The 15,774-nt window shown below is 51.3% G+C and overlaps 1 protein-coding gene across 1 annotated transcript in view; it reads left to right on the top strand.

The window, feature by feature from the left end:
- The first annotated feature begins 8,228 nt into the window (after positions 1-8,228).
- Positions 8,229-15,774, top strand: part of EIF4G3 (eukaryotic translation initiation factor 4 gamma 3) — a 99,498-nt gene continuing 91,952 nt past the window's right edge. The window contains exon 1 of the mRNA XM_083162366.1: positions 8,229-8,738. Within this exon, the coding sequence (XP_083018492.1) occupies positions 8,578-8,738 (161 nt within the window). The 5' untranslated portion in view covers positions 8,229-8,577. The remainder of the gene's footprint in view (positions 8,739-15,774) is intronic.

The following is a 15,774-nucleotide window of genomic DNA, read 5'->3' on the forward strand; positions in this document are numbered from 1 at the left end:
TATTCTCTTCTGCAGGCGGTTGGCGGTGTTGCAGAATGCCCGCACTTTCTTGCAGGGGGTCCTACACATCCAACCCCCATTTGTTCCCCCGGTGGCTCTTTCTCTGGTTCTTAAGGGTGCCCCTTTTGAACCTTTGCGGGCGGTGGACCTTTGCTGGCTTACCTGGAAAACTGTATTTCTGTTGGCCATTGCTTCGGCCAGGAGGGTGTTTGATCTGTCGGCTCTGTCCTGTCAGTCTCCTTTCCTGGTCTTTCATCCTGATAGGGTGGTTCTTCGAACCGTTCCTTCACTCCTCCCCAAAGTGGTATCCAGGTTTCATGTCAACCAGTAGTTAGTGGTACCAGCCTTTCGTAGGCCGGATGCCTCTCCTGAGCAACATTCCCTGGATGTGGTCCATGAGTGTCGCACTTTGTCTTCTGGATTTCAGAAGAGGGGTTGGCCTGCCACCAAGCAGACTATTGCCCGATGGCTGAGGTCTGTTATCAAGCAGGCTTACTTGTGCACCTCCCTCCCAGTTCCTGCGGGGGTCCGGGCTCATTCCACGAGGTCTGTGGGTGCATCTTGGTCTGTTAGGCGCGGTGCAACAGCAGAGCAACTTTGCAAGCGACTTGGTCATCTGCTATTACTTTCTTATGCTTCTATGTATTCAACACGTTTACCTCCCAGGACTCGGCATTTGGCCCAGAGTGTACTGGCCATGGCCCAGGACCATCCCCACCCTTTAGGACATCCCAGCATTAGTCCTGTGGCCCCTGACATGTCCCGAACAATAAAACGAGATTTATGTCTAAAGGTGCATACACACTGAGCAATATGATAGAAACATAGAAACATAGAATTTGACGGCAGATAACCACTTGGCCCATCTAATCTGCCCCTTTTTTTAAACCTGTTACCTCAAACCATATTTGATCCTTATTTTTTTGTAAGGATATCAATATGCTTATACCAAGCATGTTTAAATTGTACTACTGTATTTGCGTCTACCACCTCTGTTGGGAGGCTATTCCACTTATCTACTACTCTTTCTGTGAAAAAATTCTTCCTCACATTTCCCCTGAATCTTCCTCCCTCTATTGTCAGTGCATGTCCTCGTGTTCTGCTGCTCCTCTTCCTGTGACTAATGTCTCCCACCTGTACCTTCCTCCCTCTAGTGTCAGTGCATGTCCTCGTGTTCTGTTGCTCCTCTTCCTGTGAAGAATGTCTCCCACCTGTACCTTCCTCCCTCTATTGTCAGTGCATGTCCTCGTGTTCTGCTGCTCCTCTTCCTGTGACTAATGTCTCCCACCTGTACCTTCCTCCCCCTAGTGTCAGTGCATGTCCTCGTGTTCTGCTGCTCCTCTTCCTGTGACTAATGTCTCCCACCTGTACCTTCCTCCCCCTAGTGTCAGTGCATGTCCTCGTGTTCTGCTGCTCCTCTTCCTGTGACTAATGTCTCCCTCCTGTACCTTCCTCCCTCTATTGTCAGTGCATGTCCTCGTGTTCTGTTGCTCCTCTTCCTGTGAAGAATGTCTCCCACCTGTACCTTCCTCCCTCTATTGTCAGTGCATGTCCTCGTGTTCTGCTGCTCCTCTTCCTGTGACTAATGTCTCCCACCTGTACCTTCCTCCCCCTAGTGTCAGTGCATGTCCTCGTGTTCTGCTGCTCCTCTTCCTGTGACGAATGTCTCCCACCTGTACCTTGTTAAAGCCCCTGATATATTTGAAAGTTTCTATCATGTCCCCCCTTTCCCTTCTCTGCTCTAAAGTGTACATATTAAGATCTTTTAGTCTTTCCTGGTACGTTTTGTGATGTAGGCCATGCACCATTTTAGTTGCTCTTCTTTGTACAGTCTCTAATGCAGTGGTTCCCAAACTGTGTGCCGTGGCTCCCTGGGGTGCCTCGGGACACATGCAGGGGTGCCGCGGCTTGGTGGTCCAGGACCAACTCAAATTATTAATGGTTAATTATTTATGAGCAAAACCAGTGCTGGTGGCTGCCAATAATAGAATGTGTACAAACAGAAGCAAATCCTGCCCTTTACCACATAACTGCCACTAAGAATCGCATATAAACCCAATCAAATTAATTTTTTTTGGACCTAGGGGTGCCGTGAAAAAAATTCTGATTCTCTAGGGTGCCGTGAATCAAAAAAGATTGGGAACCCCTGCTCTAATGTATTTATATCCTTCTGGAGATATGGCCTCCAGAACTGAACACAATACTCTAGGTGAGGTCGTACCAATGACCTATACAGTGGCATTATTACTTCTTTCTTTCTACTGCTGATACCTCTCCATATGCAACCAAGCATCTGACTTGCCTTCTTCATTGCTTTGTTACATTGCCTACCTGCTTTTAAGTCCCCTGAAATAGTGACACCTAGATCCCTCTCTTCCTCAGTAGTTTCCATTATAGTGCCATTTATACTATATTGAGTCTTTGGATTTCTGAGACCCAAGTACATGAGTTTGCATTTTTTGGCATTAAACTGTAGTTGCCATTCTCTTGACCATTTCTCTAATCTGCCTAGATCCTCAATCATTTGTTGTACCCCTCCTGGTGTGTCTACCCTGTTGCATACCCTGATGGCAATATTGCACATCAATCATATTGCTCAGTGTCCCGTTTTCATCTGCAACCAGAGATGGTCACTGATGAAAATGACACACTGCCGGGAGAAGAGCATGCTCCTCCAACCAGCGACCATTAGGGGGCTGAAATCGGGAGCGCGCACCCGGGGCTGCGCACACTCCAATCAGTGACCATATTGCCAGCGATAAGTGTCCCGTGTGTACACCGCTTTACCTGTTAAATCTCTCTTCAAGGACGTCAGGGGCTACAGGGATCCCTCCCTACCGCGCCTGCTTATGTCTAAGCACTCTCTGAAGCTCAACATAGACCAAACTGAACTTTTCCCCTTTTATTTTTTTGGTCCCAAGGAGATACAGGGTTGGGGTGTAGGGTTGAAGTAGCCTGGCACCTGCCTCCCTGGCAGCCAAAGCTGCTCCTTCCCTATGCCTCGCCTCCACTACCAGGCAGCCAGCTCTCGTGTGGTGCTGGCAGGAGCTAGAGTACCTTTGTTAATGGGGGGCTGCATTAGGCAGCATTATTTTATGATTTTATCCTGTTTATTTATTTTTTTTACACACTGTGAGGCAGCACTGGGTGTCTGACAGCCGGTAGCCGCAGCACCACACCTGAGGGGGACCACAGCTGGGATAGGTAAGGCAGTGATCTGTGCTTGGGGAGCCAACAGACGCTAGGCCAATTTGGCGCATGGGGCTGTCTGATCACTGCATCCTCTCACCAAGGCCAGTAGTGGGACAGCCCATTGGTGCTCTGCAGCCATTTCCCTGTGGATCTGTGTCGGGAAGTGGGCTCTCCCCACTAGCTCCACCGGGTGAGTGGTGCGCTTCCCTCCACTGACCACCTCCCTCTCTCACACAGGCCAGAGCCACGGAGTGGTCTTTTGGTCCAGTCCAGATTTCTTCTGCTGTTGCCGGAGAGTTTGGGTTCCTGCCCCCATGTGCCTCTCCTCCACCAAGGATCAGGTCACACCACTTTGCTGCTTTCCGCTGCTGCTAGTTGAGCTTATTGCCCTGTATTTTTGCATTGTATGTATTGTGAGCTTGTAACACTTTAGCTGCCTGTATTGTTTATCTCAGCATTGCTAGCTCAGTTTGGGAATAATAGGGTCCTGACAATGTGGTCTAAAGGAAAGTCTCATAAAGACTCAGGGGCCCCAGTGTTACGGTCTTGTACAGCATCTGCTCCTGGCTTATCTCCAGCGGACCTTATACAGGATGCTGTATGTGCAACCTTCTACAAAGAGTCTCTTCTCCTCGGTCTAAGGGCCCTAATTCTAAGCGTAAAAAAAGGTCTGGCCTGTTCCATGTCAGTGTCCTTTTCATGTAACGTGTGTTACCACATCATGACGAAGCTTTGCATCCAAATGAAAGCATATCATGTACCACACAAACATTTACTTTGCACAAAATATTCAAAACACATGCTCTAGACCAGTGGTAGCCAACCCTAGCCCTCGAGAGCTACCAACAGTTCACATCTTCCAGACAACCTAGCTGCTGCACTCATTAATCACTGACACATTTTAAAAGATCCACAGATGGAGCTAATTAGCTCACTTCTGATTCTGTGAGGAGACCTGCAAAACATGCCCTGTTGGTAGCTCTCGAGGACTAGGGTTGGCTACCCCAGCTCTAGACGATATATTTCACATGATGTAATGTTTGTTACCATGGACTGAGCTAGCCGTTACTTTTTTCCTAAGTCTGAGCAACTTGAACTGTTTTCAGTGGCTTGGAAAACACCTAACAGGAGGTTTAATTTACCATAACGCCTACCCTCACTTTACCCTCTTCTGGTGGAAGGTAGGGTTAAGTGGGAGACTCTTCTCCAGTAATCGCACATGTTGCAGATCCGGTGAGTACATCCGCTCCCAATATCTGAATACGCCGTCCCATAAGGATTCTGCTGATAGGAAATGAGAACATTTCCTTAAGCTTATTTACAGCAATGCAGGGGCAATTGCCAGGGTGGCTCTGTCTTTTGCATGGGTTGCTAAGGCTTGAGGGGAATGGACTGATGCCGGTACACCCAGGGAGGATTTGTTGGTTCTTGTGCCCAACATACAGCAGGTGGTCATAGGCGTGCGCACTCTGTCCTCGCGTGCGTTGGCTTCCGCTAACGTGGTCAGACTATTCTTATGGCTTCATTCTGGGAAGGCTGATGCAGACCCCAAGAGAGCTTAGAGGAATTTCCTTATGAAGGGTCTGTGCTCTTTGGCTCGGAGTTTGACAAAATAGTGGCTACGGTGGCAGCCTCTAATGCTGTGTACACACTGGGGCGATAGGGGCTTTAATCGCTGTGAATATGGTTGCAGGCGACCATATTGCCAGTGATGGAAGTGTGCACCGGCGATAAATTGCCGGGTGCTTGCTCCCGTTTTCTGCCCCATTGTAATCGCTGACCGCAGGAGCTTGCTGATTACCTCTGCAGCACCGCCGGCAGAGGTTCCTTTTCATCAGCGACCATCTCTGGTCGCTGATGCAAAGGAGACACTGGGCAATATATTGCTCAGTAATATATTGCAAGCAATATATCTCCCCCCGTGTGTACGCACCTTAAGACACCTTCTTCCCTTCTATCCCCACAAAGCGGCCTTGTCCCACTACCCTTTAGTCCTTTTGGATCCAGGGTAAGGGTAGAGGCTAGGCCAATAGCTCTTCCAAACCAAAGAGCAGGCAGCCATGGACAACTAGACATCCAGACTCTAAGCCCGCTTACAAGCCTTCTGCATGTCGCAGATGGCACCCACCTGGGGGACCACAGGGTGGGAGGCTGTATGTTGTGAACACCAACAGACACCTGGGTTATGGACGTGGTGTCAAGGAGCTACGCCCTGATGTTTCGGCATCGTCCACTCAGCTCCTACTTCCATAGCTTTACCAAGGGACTTAGACAAAGCCAGGGCCTTGGAAGGGGCCATACAAAACCTAAGGTCTGGTTTTATTGCTCTGGTGCCCACGTCTCTAAGAGGCATGGGATTTTATGCCAGCCTCTTCTTGGCATGAATGCCAAATGGATCTTCTTGTCCCTGAACCACAACAGGTTCCTGCGCATTTCCAAGTTCCACATAGAAACATCGCGCTTAATCATCCTAGCAATGGAGACTTCATGGTTTCTAGATATTCAGGATGCTATTTGCATGAGCCCTTCCTCCTGCAACATCAAAAATACCTGAGGTCTGCAGTGCTGGGGCGACACTTTTACCCTCCGTTTCATGCTCTTGTATTTGGACTATCCACTGCTCCCTGTATGTACACGAAGGTCATGTGGAGCAGGCTTCTTCCGTACATGGATGACTTGCTTATGCTCAGTCCGCAGAGAAGCTACAGCAGGCACGTCCAAACTGTGGCCCTCCAGCTGTTGTGAAACTACACATCCCAGCATGCTTTGCCATAGTTCAAGTATGCCCTAATAGCAAAACTGTGGCAAGTGGTGATGGGACTTGTAGTATAGACAGGCATGTCCATAGTTTGGACATGCCTGGGCTACAAGCTCACCTGTCCACAGTAGTCCAGTTGTTACCGGTCCACAGCTGGATGATCAACTGGCCCATGTTGCATTTTGGAGCTCTGCTGGACTTGGTTTATCAATGGATATTCCTTGCAGGACCCTGCAATCTCATATCTGGGATCTGTGCAGGCTTGGGGTGGAATTGCCATTGGTGTGGAGTACAAGCCTGTGCTGCAGAAGCACAGTAGCAGGATTAATTAGGCAGCAGGTGGTAGGTCGATCTCGGACACCTGTATTGTTCTAATGTCTGCCACATGTAAAAACTGTGACACATTAATGAAAACCTAGAAATGATAGGTACAGAAATTAAATCGTAAAGGACCCCAGCCAAAGGGGTGTGAAAAATTGTCCAGTTATGCCTACTCAAATGAAGGTGTGCAGTGCAGGAGCCATACTTGTGCATAGCGGGAAGGCCACCAGTGTAGTTTCAGGCACCCTCGAGTTTCCCTGGGGGCATATTACACCTCGGGCTTCAAGCAAACGATTTCTCATCTTCTGCACAAATGCTTCTTGCATCCCAAGTACAGGTACTAAGCTGGGCTGTTCACTGTCTCCCCATCAGAGGCTACAAACCTCTGGAATGGGAGCAATCTACACAGTCTCCGCGTTTCCCCACTCCCTGGGCATGGATACCAAACCAGGCTTTTCACGTTCTCTCTATCGGGCTACAAACCCCATCTAGAGAGCCATCTACTAGGCCCAATGTTTCTCCCCTTACCAGTAGGGGGAGGCCATGTTGTCTCTCCCTGGCAGGGTGAAATAACTCAGCCAGACTTTTCCCTGCCCGAGCATAAGCGATCCCAGCACCTCCGCCCATTTGGAGCAGTAGTTATGCAGTCCAGCTCTTCACTATTCTTCTGCCAGGCCCACTGATAAGAACAGATACTGCACTTGATCTTAGCAAAGAAGTATACAGTACCACCACCCAGCTCCCAATATGCTGGAAGTATACAGTACCACCACCCAGCTCCCAATATGCTGGGAAGTATACAGTACCACCGCCCAGCTCCCAATATGCTGGAAGTATACAGTACCACCGCTCAGCTCCCAATATGCTGGGAAGTATACATTACCACCGCCCAGCTCCCAATATGCTGGGAAGTATACAGTACCACCGCCCAGCTCCCAATATGCTGGAAGTATACAGTACCACCGCCCAGCTCCCAATATGCTGGAAGTATACAGTACCACCGCTCAGCTCCCAATATGCTGGGAAGTATACAGTACCACCGCCCAGCTCCCAATCGGCTGGGAAGTATACAGTACAACCGCTCAGCTCCTAATAGGCTGGGAAGTATACAGTACAACCGCTCAGCTCCTAATAGACTGGGAAGTATACAGTACCACCGCTCAGCTCCCAATCGGCTGGGAAGTATACAGTACAACCGCTCAGCTCCTAATAGGCTGGGAAGTATACAGTACCACCGCCCAGCTCCCAATAGGCTGGGAAGTATACAGTACCACCGCTCAGCTCCCAATAGGCTGGGAAGTATACAGTACCACCGCCCAGCTCCCAATATGCTGGAAGTATACAGTACCACCGCTCAGCTCCCAATATGCTGGGAAGTATACAGTACCACCGCTCAGCTCCCAATATGCTGGGAAGTATACAGTGCCGCCGCCCTGCACTCAACGCGTCATGAATTATACCGCCCATACTTCCCAACATGAGTATACCAGTGCCTGAAGTGAGTGCGCGCGTCCTGAACAGTCCACATGTGCATCACGTAGATGCCTGCATGGGCACCTGGGTAATGGCTGTAGAGTGCCTGACCAGGCTCAGGTGTGCCAGGTATTCCATGCTGGGGGTGTGTGCAGAACACTAATGTGTGTCCCAGTATGACCAGGATCCAGCATATCCCCTGCAGTACTAGTAACACATGATTAATATTCTGGTGCACCAGGCAAAATAATGGGCGGAGCTTCTCACTCATGTGCTTCCGGTGACGCGGGTTCAATTTCCGTGTTGCTGCTCAAGTCAAAGCCGACTGCTTCCGAAACTTGCCGAAATGGATCTCTGTCCCCGCCCCCTGCTGTCCGGGAGCAGTCGGAAACCCCGCCCATCTCGCTAAAGCCCACCCCTGGGGGACGTCGCTCAAGATCTCTATCAAGGTCGGCGTAACTCGGCTGCTGCTCCGGACAAAGCCGATTGTCTCCGGAGATTGCCGAGCTGTCTCCGTGACTCCGCCCTCGCACCCGCTGATGCCGGAGATTGCCGATCTTAGTCCCGTGACTCCGTCCCCGCTCCGAACGTCTCCGGAGATTGCCGATCTTCCTCCGGTGACACCGCTCCGAGCAGAACCGAGCGATTCCGGAGATTGCCGATTGTCCGTCCTGCCGGACTGCTGGAGGCGGACGCGGCGCCATGTTGGATGCTCCGGTCTGTGAGTGAGGAAAATCCGCCGGTATCTCCCCTCATACCCCTGACCGCCAGCGGCTCCGGTGTGCCCTCAGGCTGCGCTCCCATGAGGATCAGCCCCTGAGCCCGCTCCGGCCATGAGTTTACCGCACAAACCGGCCCTGAAATCCGCCGCACCCACCGGAGCCGGGACCGGGGTGCTGGGGCCTCCCCCTCCTCCCGCAACCGCCGTGCCTCCACCCCCGAACTCCTCCGCAGCCTCACACCCCGGGATCCGGGCTCTGCCGCCCGCCGCAGCGTATCCTTCCTGTCTGCCCGGTGCCTCTGCCGGTACCTCACCCGGTACACCCGTTACCTCACCATACATTCTGCATGTCACCCGGTACACCCGTTACCTCACCATACATTCTGCATGTCACCCGGTACACCCTGTATCACACCCGGTACCCCCGTTACCTCACCATACACCCTGTATAACACCCGGTACCCCCGTTACCTCACTAAACATTCTGCACGTCACCCGGTACACCCTGTGTCACTCCACCATACACCCTGTATAACACCCGGTACACCCTGTGTCACTCCCGTTACTTCACCATACACCCTGTATCACACCCCATACACCCGTTACCTTACTATACATTCTGCATGTCACCCGGTACACCCTGTGTCACACCCCATACACCCTGTGTAACACCTGGTACACCCTGTGTCACTCCCGTTACTTCACCCTACACCCTGTATAACACCCGGTACACCCGTTACCTCACCATACATTCTGCATGTCACCCGGTACACCCTGTATCACACCCGGTACCCCTGTTACCTCACCATACACCCTGTGTAACACCCGGTACACCCGTTACCTCACCATACACCCTGTATAACACCCGGTACACCCGTTACCTCACCATACACCCTGTGTAACACCCGGTACCTCACTATACATTCTGCATGTCACCCGGTACTCCCCCCATATCTGCATGTCACACCCCATACACCCTGTATAACTCCTGGTACACCCTGTGTCACTCCCGTTACTTCACCATACACCCTGTATAACACCCGTTACCTTACTATACATTCTGCATCACCCGGTACACCCTGTGTCACACCACATACACCCTGTATAACACCTGGTACACCCTGTGTCACTCCCGTTACTTCACCATACATTCTGCATGTCACCCGGTACACCCGTTACCTCACCATACATTCTGCATGTCACCCGGTACACCCTGTATCACTCCCGTTATCTCCCCATACATCATGTATAACACCCCAGTACACCCTGTGTCACTCCCGTTACTTCACCATACACCCTGTATAACACCCGGTACACCCGTTACCTCACTAAACATTCTGTATGTCACCCGGTACACCCTGTATCACTCCCGTTATCTCCCCATACATCATGTATAACACCCCGGTACACCCTGTGTCACTCCCATTACTTTACCATACACCCTGTATCACACCCCATACACCCGTTACCTCACCATACATTCTGCATGTCACCCCATACACCCTGTATAACACCTGGTACACCTTGTGTCACTCCACCATACACCCTGTATAACACATGGTACACCCTGTGTCACTCCCATTACTTCACCATACACCCTGTATCACACCCCATACACCCTGTATAACACCTGGTACACCTTGTGTCACTCCACCATACACCCTGTATAACACCTGGTACACCCTGTGTCACTCCACCATATACCCTGTATAACACCCAGTACACCCTGTGTCACTCCCGTTACTTCACCATACACCCTGTGTCACACCCCATACACCCTGTATAACACCTGGTACACCCTGTGTCACTCCCGTTACTTCACCATACACCCTGTATAACACCCGGTACACCCGTTACCTCACCATACATTCTGCATGTCACCCGGTACACCCTGTGTCACTCCCGTTACTTCACCATACACCCTGTATCACACCCCATACACCCGTTACCTCACCATACATTCTGCATGTCACCCGGTACACCCTGTGTCACTCCTGTTACTTCACCATACACCCTGTATCACACCCCATACACCCGTTACCTCACCATACATTCTGCATGTCACCCGGTACACCCAGTGTCACACCCTATACACCCTGTATAACACCTGGTACACCCTGTGTCACTTCCGTTACTTCACCATACACCCTGTATAACACCCGTTACCTCACCATACATTCTGCATGTCACCCGGTACACTCTGTGTCACACCCTATACACCCTGTGTAACACCCGGTACACCCGTTACCTCACTAAACATTCTGTATGTCACCCGGTACACCCTGTATCACTCCCGTTATCTCCCCATACATCATGTATAACACCCCAGTACACCCTGTATCACACCCGGTACACCCTGTGTCACTCCCATTAATTTACCATACACCCTGTATCACACCCGTTACCTCACCATACATTCTGCATGTCACCCGGTACACTCTGTGTCACACCCTATACACCCTGTGTAACACCCGGTACACCCGTTACCTCACTAAACATTCTGTATGTCACCCGGTACACCCTGTATCACTCCCGTTATCTCCCCATACATCATGTATAACACCCCAGTACACCCTGTATCACACCCGGTACACCCTGTGTCACTCCCATTACTTTACCATACACCCTGTATCACACCCGTTACCTCACCATACATTCTGCATGTCACCCGGTACACCCTGTGTCACACCCCATACACCCTGTGTCACTCCCGTTACTTCACCATACACCCTGTATTACTCCTGCTACACCCTGTATCACACCCGGTACCTCACCATACACCCTGTATTACTCCTGCTACACCCTATATCACTACCGTTACCTCACCATACACCCTGTATTACTCCTGCTACACCCTGTATCACACCCGTTACATCACCATACACCCTGTATTACTCCTGCTACACCCTGTATCACACCCGTTACCTCACCATACACCCTGTATTACTCCTGCTACACCCTGTACATCACCATACACCCTGTATTACTCCTGCTACACCCTATATCACTACCATTACACCCTGTATATCACGATTTCTCTCCCTGAATCACACGCCATACACTATTTATATCATCCCAAACACCCTGTGCCTCACCTGTTACGCCCTATAACTGTACCTCACCTCACGCACCCTCCTGTATTGGTGTGATGGAATACAGCCAGAATATGCCGGGGAAACAGACCTTTATTATTTGAAAGCTCAATCATTTACAGGCAAACTGCACGTTGTAAATATATATATATATGTCCCATTAGTCTGTGATATATTATTGTTGTTTCAGTGACATCCCTGGTTTGAGAGCCCTGCGCATCTGTTTCATGTTATTACAAGTAACGATTGACATGCGTGCCTGTTAACTCTAATTACAGGAACATGGTTCTTGTACTAGGTGGGTATTGGCCTCAATAGATTTAGCTTGTTGGAGATAGATAATGCCGGGAAAGTTCCCTGGACCTTGTGTCTCTGGTTCATACACCACAGGTAAGCACCAGCATACGTCCGGCACACGGGATAAACACCATGTTGTAAGGAATTGGCCATAGGTGTCATGTACTGTCAGTATGTGTACAGTAATGTGTATCAGCTTGTTCTAGTCAGTGCAATGCTCTTATGTTCATGGCCGTGGTTCCCAAACTGTGCCTAAGTCCCCTTGCAAGCGGGTGGTCCAGAAGAAATGCAAATTATCTATAGTCATTGTAATAGGCAAAACCAGTGCTGGGAGCTGTCAATCATAAACTATGGGAACACGCAGTCAGTGAATCCTGTCCCGTCCCACGTAAATAGACATAAGGATGACATATAAACACAATTTATTTCATTTCATATTTTTTTCCTGAAATTTCTCAATAAGAAACTTTTTCTCCCATGTGCGCCGTGATTGAAAACACTTTGGGAACCACTGTATGTGGTATTTAGATTGTAATCTGCTTTCGCATTTGGGACAGTTCATAGAATCTCTGATAGGAGGTTATATACAAATGTCCTTCCTAGTGTGATAACAGGGCCGTCTGATGCTGGTCAGAGCACTCCAGTATCCTCCTAGTGTGATAACAGGGCCGTCTGATGCTGGTCGGTGCTGGTCCAGTATCCTCCTAGTGTGATAACAGGGCCGTCTGATGCTGGTCAGTGCACTCCAGTATCCTCCTAGTGTGATAACAGGGCCGTCTGATGCTGGTCGGTGCTGGTCCAGTATCCTCCTAGTGTGATAACAGGGCCGTCTGATGCTGGTCAGTGCACTCCGGTATCCTCCTAGTGTGATAACAGGGCCGTATGATGCTGGTCAGTGCACTCCGGTATCCTCCTAGTAGTGTGATAACAGGGCCGTCTGATGCTGGTCGGTGCTGGTCCAGTATCCTCCTAGTGTGATAACAGGGCCGTCTGATGCTGGTCGGTGCTGGTCCAGTATCCTCCTAGTGTGATAACAGGGCCGTCTGATGCTGGTCAGTGCACTCCGGTATCCTCCTAGTGTGATAACAGGGCCGGCTGATGCTGGTCAGTGCTGGTCCTGTATCCGCCTAGTGTGATAACAGGGCCGTCTGATGCTGGTCAGTGCACTCCGGTATCCTCCTAGTAGTGTGATAACAGGGCCGTCTGATGCTGGTCGGTGCTGGTCCAGTATCCTCCTAGTGTGATAACAGGGCCGTCTGATGCTGGTCGGTGCTGGTCCAGTATCCTCCAAGTGTGATAACAGGGCCGTCTGATGCTGGTCAGTGCACTCCAGTATCCTCCTAGTGTGATAACAGGGCCGTCTGATGCTGGTCAGTGCTGGTCCAGTATCCTCCTAGTGTGATAACAGGGCCGTCTGATGCTGGTCGGTGCTGGTCCTGTATCCTCCAAGTGTGATAACAGGGCCGTCTGATGCTGGTCAGTGCACTCCGGTATCCTCCTAGTAGTGTGATAACAGGGCCGTCTGATGCTGGTCGGTGCTGGTCCAGTATCCTCCTAGTGTAATAACAGGGCCGTCTGATGCTGGTCGGTGCTGGTCCAGTATCCTCCTAGTGTGATAACAGGGCCGTCTGATGCTGGTCAGTGCACTCCAGTATCCTCCTAGTGTGATAACAGGGCCGTCTGGTGCTGGTCCTGTATCCTCCAAGTGTGATAACAGGGCCGTCTGATGCTGGTCGGTGCACTCCGGTATCCTCCTAGTGTGATAACAGGGCCGCCTGGTGCTGGTCGGTGCACTCCTGTATCCTCCTAGTGTGATAATAGGGCCGGCTGATGCTGATCAGTGCACTCCGGTATCCTCCTAGTGTGATAACAGGGCCGCCTGATGCTGATCAGTGCACTCCGGTATCCTCCTAGTGTGATAACAGGGCCGCCTGATGCTGATCAGTGCACTCCGGTATCCTCCTAGTGTGATAACAGGGCCGCCTGATGCTGGTCAGTGCACTCCGGTATCCTCCTAGTAGTGTGATAACAGGGCCGTCTGATGCTGGTCGGTGCTGGTCCTGTATCCTCCAAGTGTGATAACAGGGCCGTCTGATGCTGGTCAGTGCACTCCAGTATCCTCCTAGTGTGATAACAGGGCCGTCTGATGCTGGTCGGTGCTGGTCCTGTATCCTCCAAGTGTGATAACAGGGCCGTCTGATGCTGGTCAGTGCACTCCAGTATCCTCCTAGTGTGATAACAGGGCCGTCTGATGCTGGTCGGTGCTGGTCCTGTATCCTCCAAGTGTGATAACAGGGCCGTCTGATGCTGGTCAGTGCACTCCGGTATCCTCCTAGTGTGATAACAGGGCCGTCTGATGCTGGTCGGTGCTGGTCCTGTATCCTCCAAGTGTGATAACAGGGCCGTCTGATGCTGGTCAGTGCACTCCAGTATCCTCCTAGTGTGATAACAGGGCCGTCTGATGCTGGTCGGTGCTGGTCCTGTATCCTCCAAGTGTGATAACAGGGCCGTCTGATGCTGGTCAGTGCACTCCAGTATCCTCCTAGTGTGATAACAGGGCCGTCTGATGCTGGTCGGTGCTGGTCCTGTATCCTCCAAGTGTGATAACAGGGCCGTCTGATGCTGGTCAGAGCACTCCAGTATCCTCCAAGTGTGATAACAGGGCCGTCTGATGCTGGTCAGAGCACTCCAGTATCCTCCTAGTGTGATAACAGGGCCGTCTGATGCTGGTCAGAGCACTCCAGTATCCTCCTAGTGTGATAACATGGCCGTCTGATGCTGGTCAGAGCACTCCAGTATCCTCCTAGTGTGATAACAGGGCCGTCTGATGCTGGTCGGTGCACTCCAGTATCCTCCTAGTGTGATAACAGGGCCGTCTGATGCTGGTCGGTGCACTCCGGTATCCTCCTAGTGTGATAACAGGGCCGGCTGATGCTGGTCGGTGCACTCCGGTATCCTCCTAGTGTGATAACAGGGCCGGCTGATGCTGGTCGGTGCACTCCAGTATCCTCCTAGTGTGATAACAGGGCCGGCTGATGCTGGTCGGTGCACTCCGGTATCCTCCTAGTGTGATAACAGGGCCGCCTGGTGCTGGTCGGTGCACTCCGGTATCCTCCTAGTGTGATAACAGGGCCGTCTGATGCTGGTCGGTGCACTCCAGTATCCTCCTAGTGTGATAACAGGGCCGGCTGATGCTGGTCGGTGCACTCCGGTATCCTCCTAGTGTGATAACAGGGCCGTCTGATGCTGGTCCTGTATCCTCCTAGTGTGATAACAGGGCCGTCTGATGCTGGTCAGTGCACTCCGGTATCCTCCTAGTGTGATAACAGGGCCGTCTGGTGCTGGTCCTGTATCCTCCTAGTGTGATATCCGGGCCGTCTGGTGCTGGTCCTGTATCCTCCTAGTGTGATATCAGGGCCGTCTGGTCCTGGTCCTGTATCCTCCTAGTGTGATAACAGGGCCGTCTGGTGCTGGTCCTGTATCCTCCTAGTGTGATAACAGGGCCGTCTGATGCTGGTCAGTGCACTCCGGTATCCTCCTAGTGTGATATCCGGGCCGTCTGGTGCTGGTCCTGTATCCTCCTAGTGTGATATCAGGGCCGTCTGGTCCTGTATCCTCCTAGTGTGATAACAGGGCCGTCTGATGCTGGTCAGAGCACTCCAGTATCCTCCTAGTGTGATAACAGGGCTGTCTGATGCTGGTCGGTGCACTCCGGTATCCTCCTAGTGTGATAACAGGGCCGGCTGATGCTGGTCGGTGCACTCCGGTATCCTCCTAGTGTGATAACCGGGCCGTCTGATGCTGGTCCTGTATCCTCCTAGTGTGATAACAGGGCCGTCTGATGCTGGTCAGTGCACTCCGGTATCCTCCTAGTGTGATATCCGGGCCGTCTGGTGCTGGTCCTGTATCCTCCTAGTGTG

The sequence above is a fragment of the Crinia signifera genome, chromosome 19 (assembly GCF_055691185.1).
Source record: "Crinia signifera chromosome 19, ASM5569118v1, whole genome shotgun sequence".
In the NCBI taxonomy this organism is placed as follows: Eukaryota; Metazoa; Chordata; class Amphibia; order Anura; family Myobatrachidae; genus Crinia; species Crinia signifera.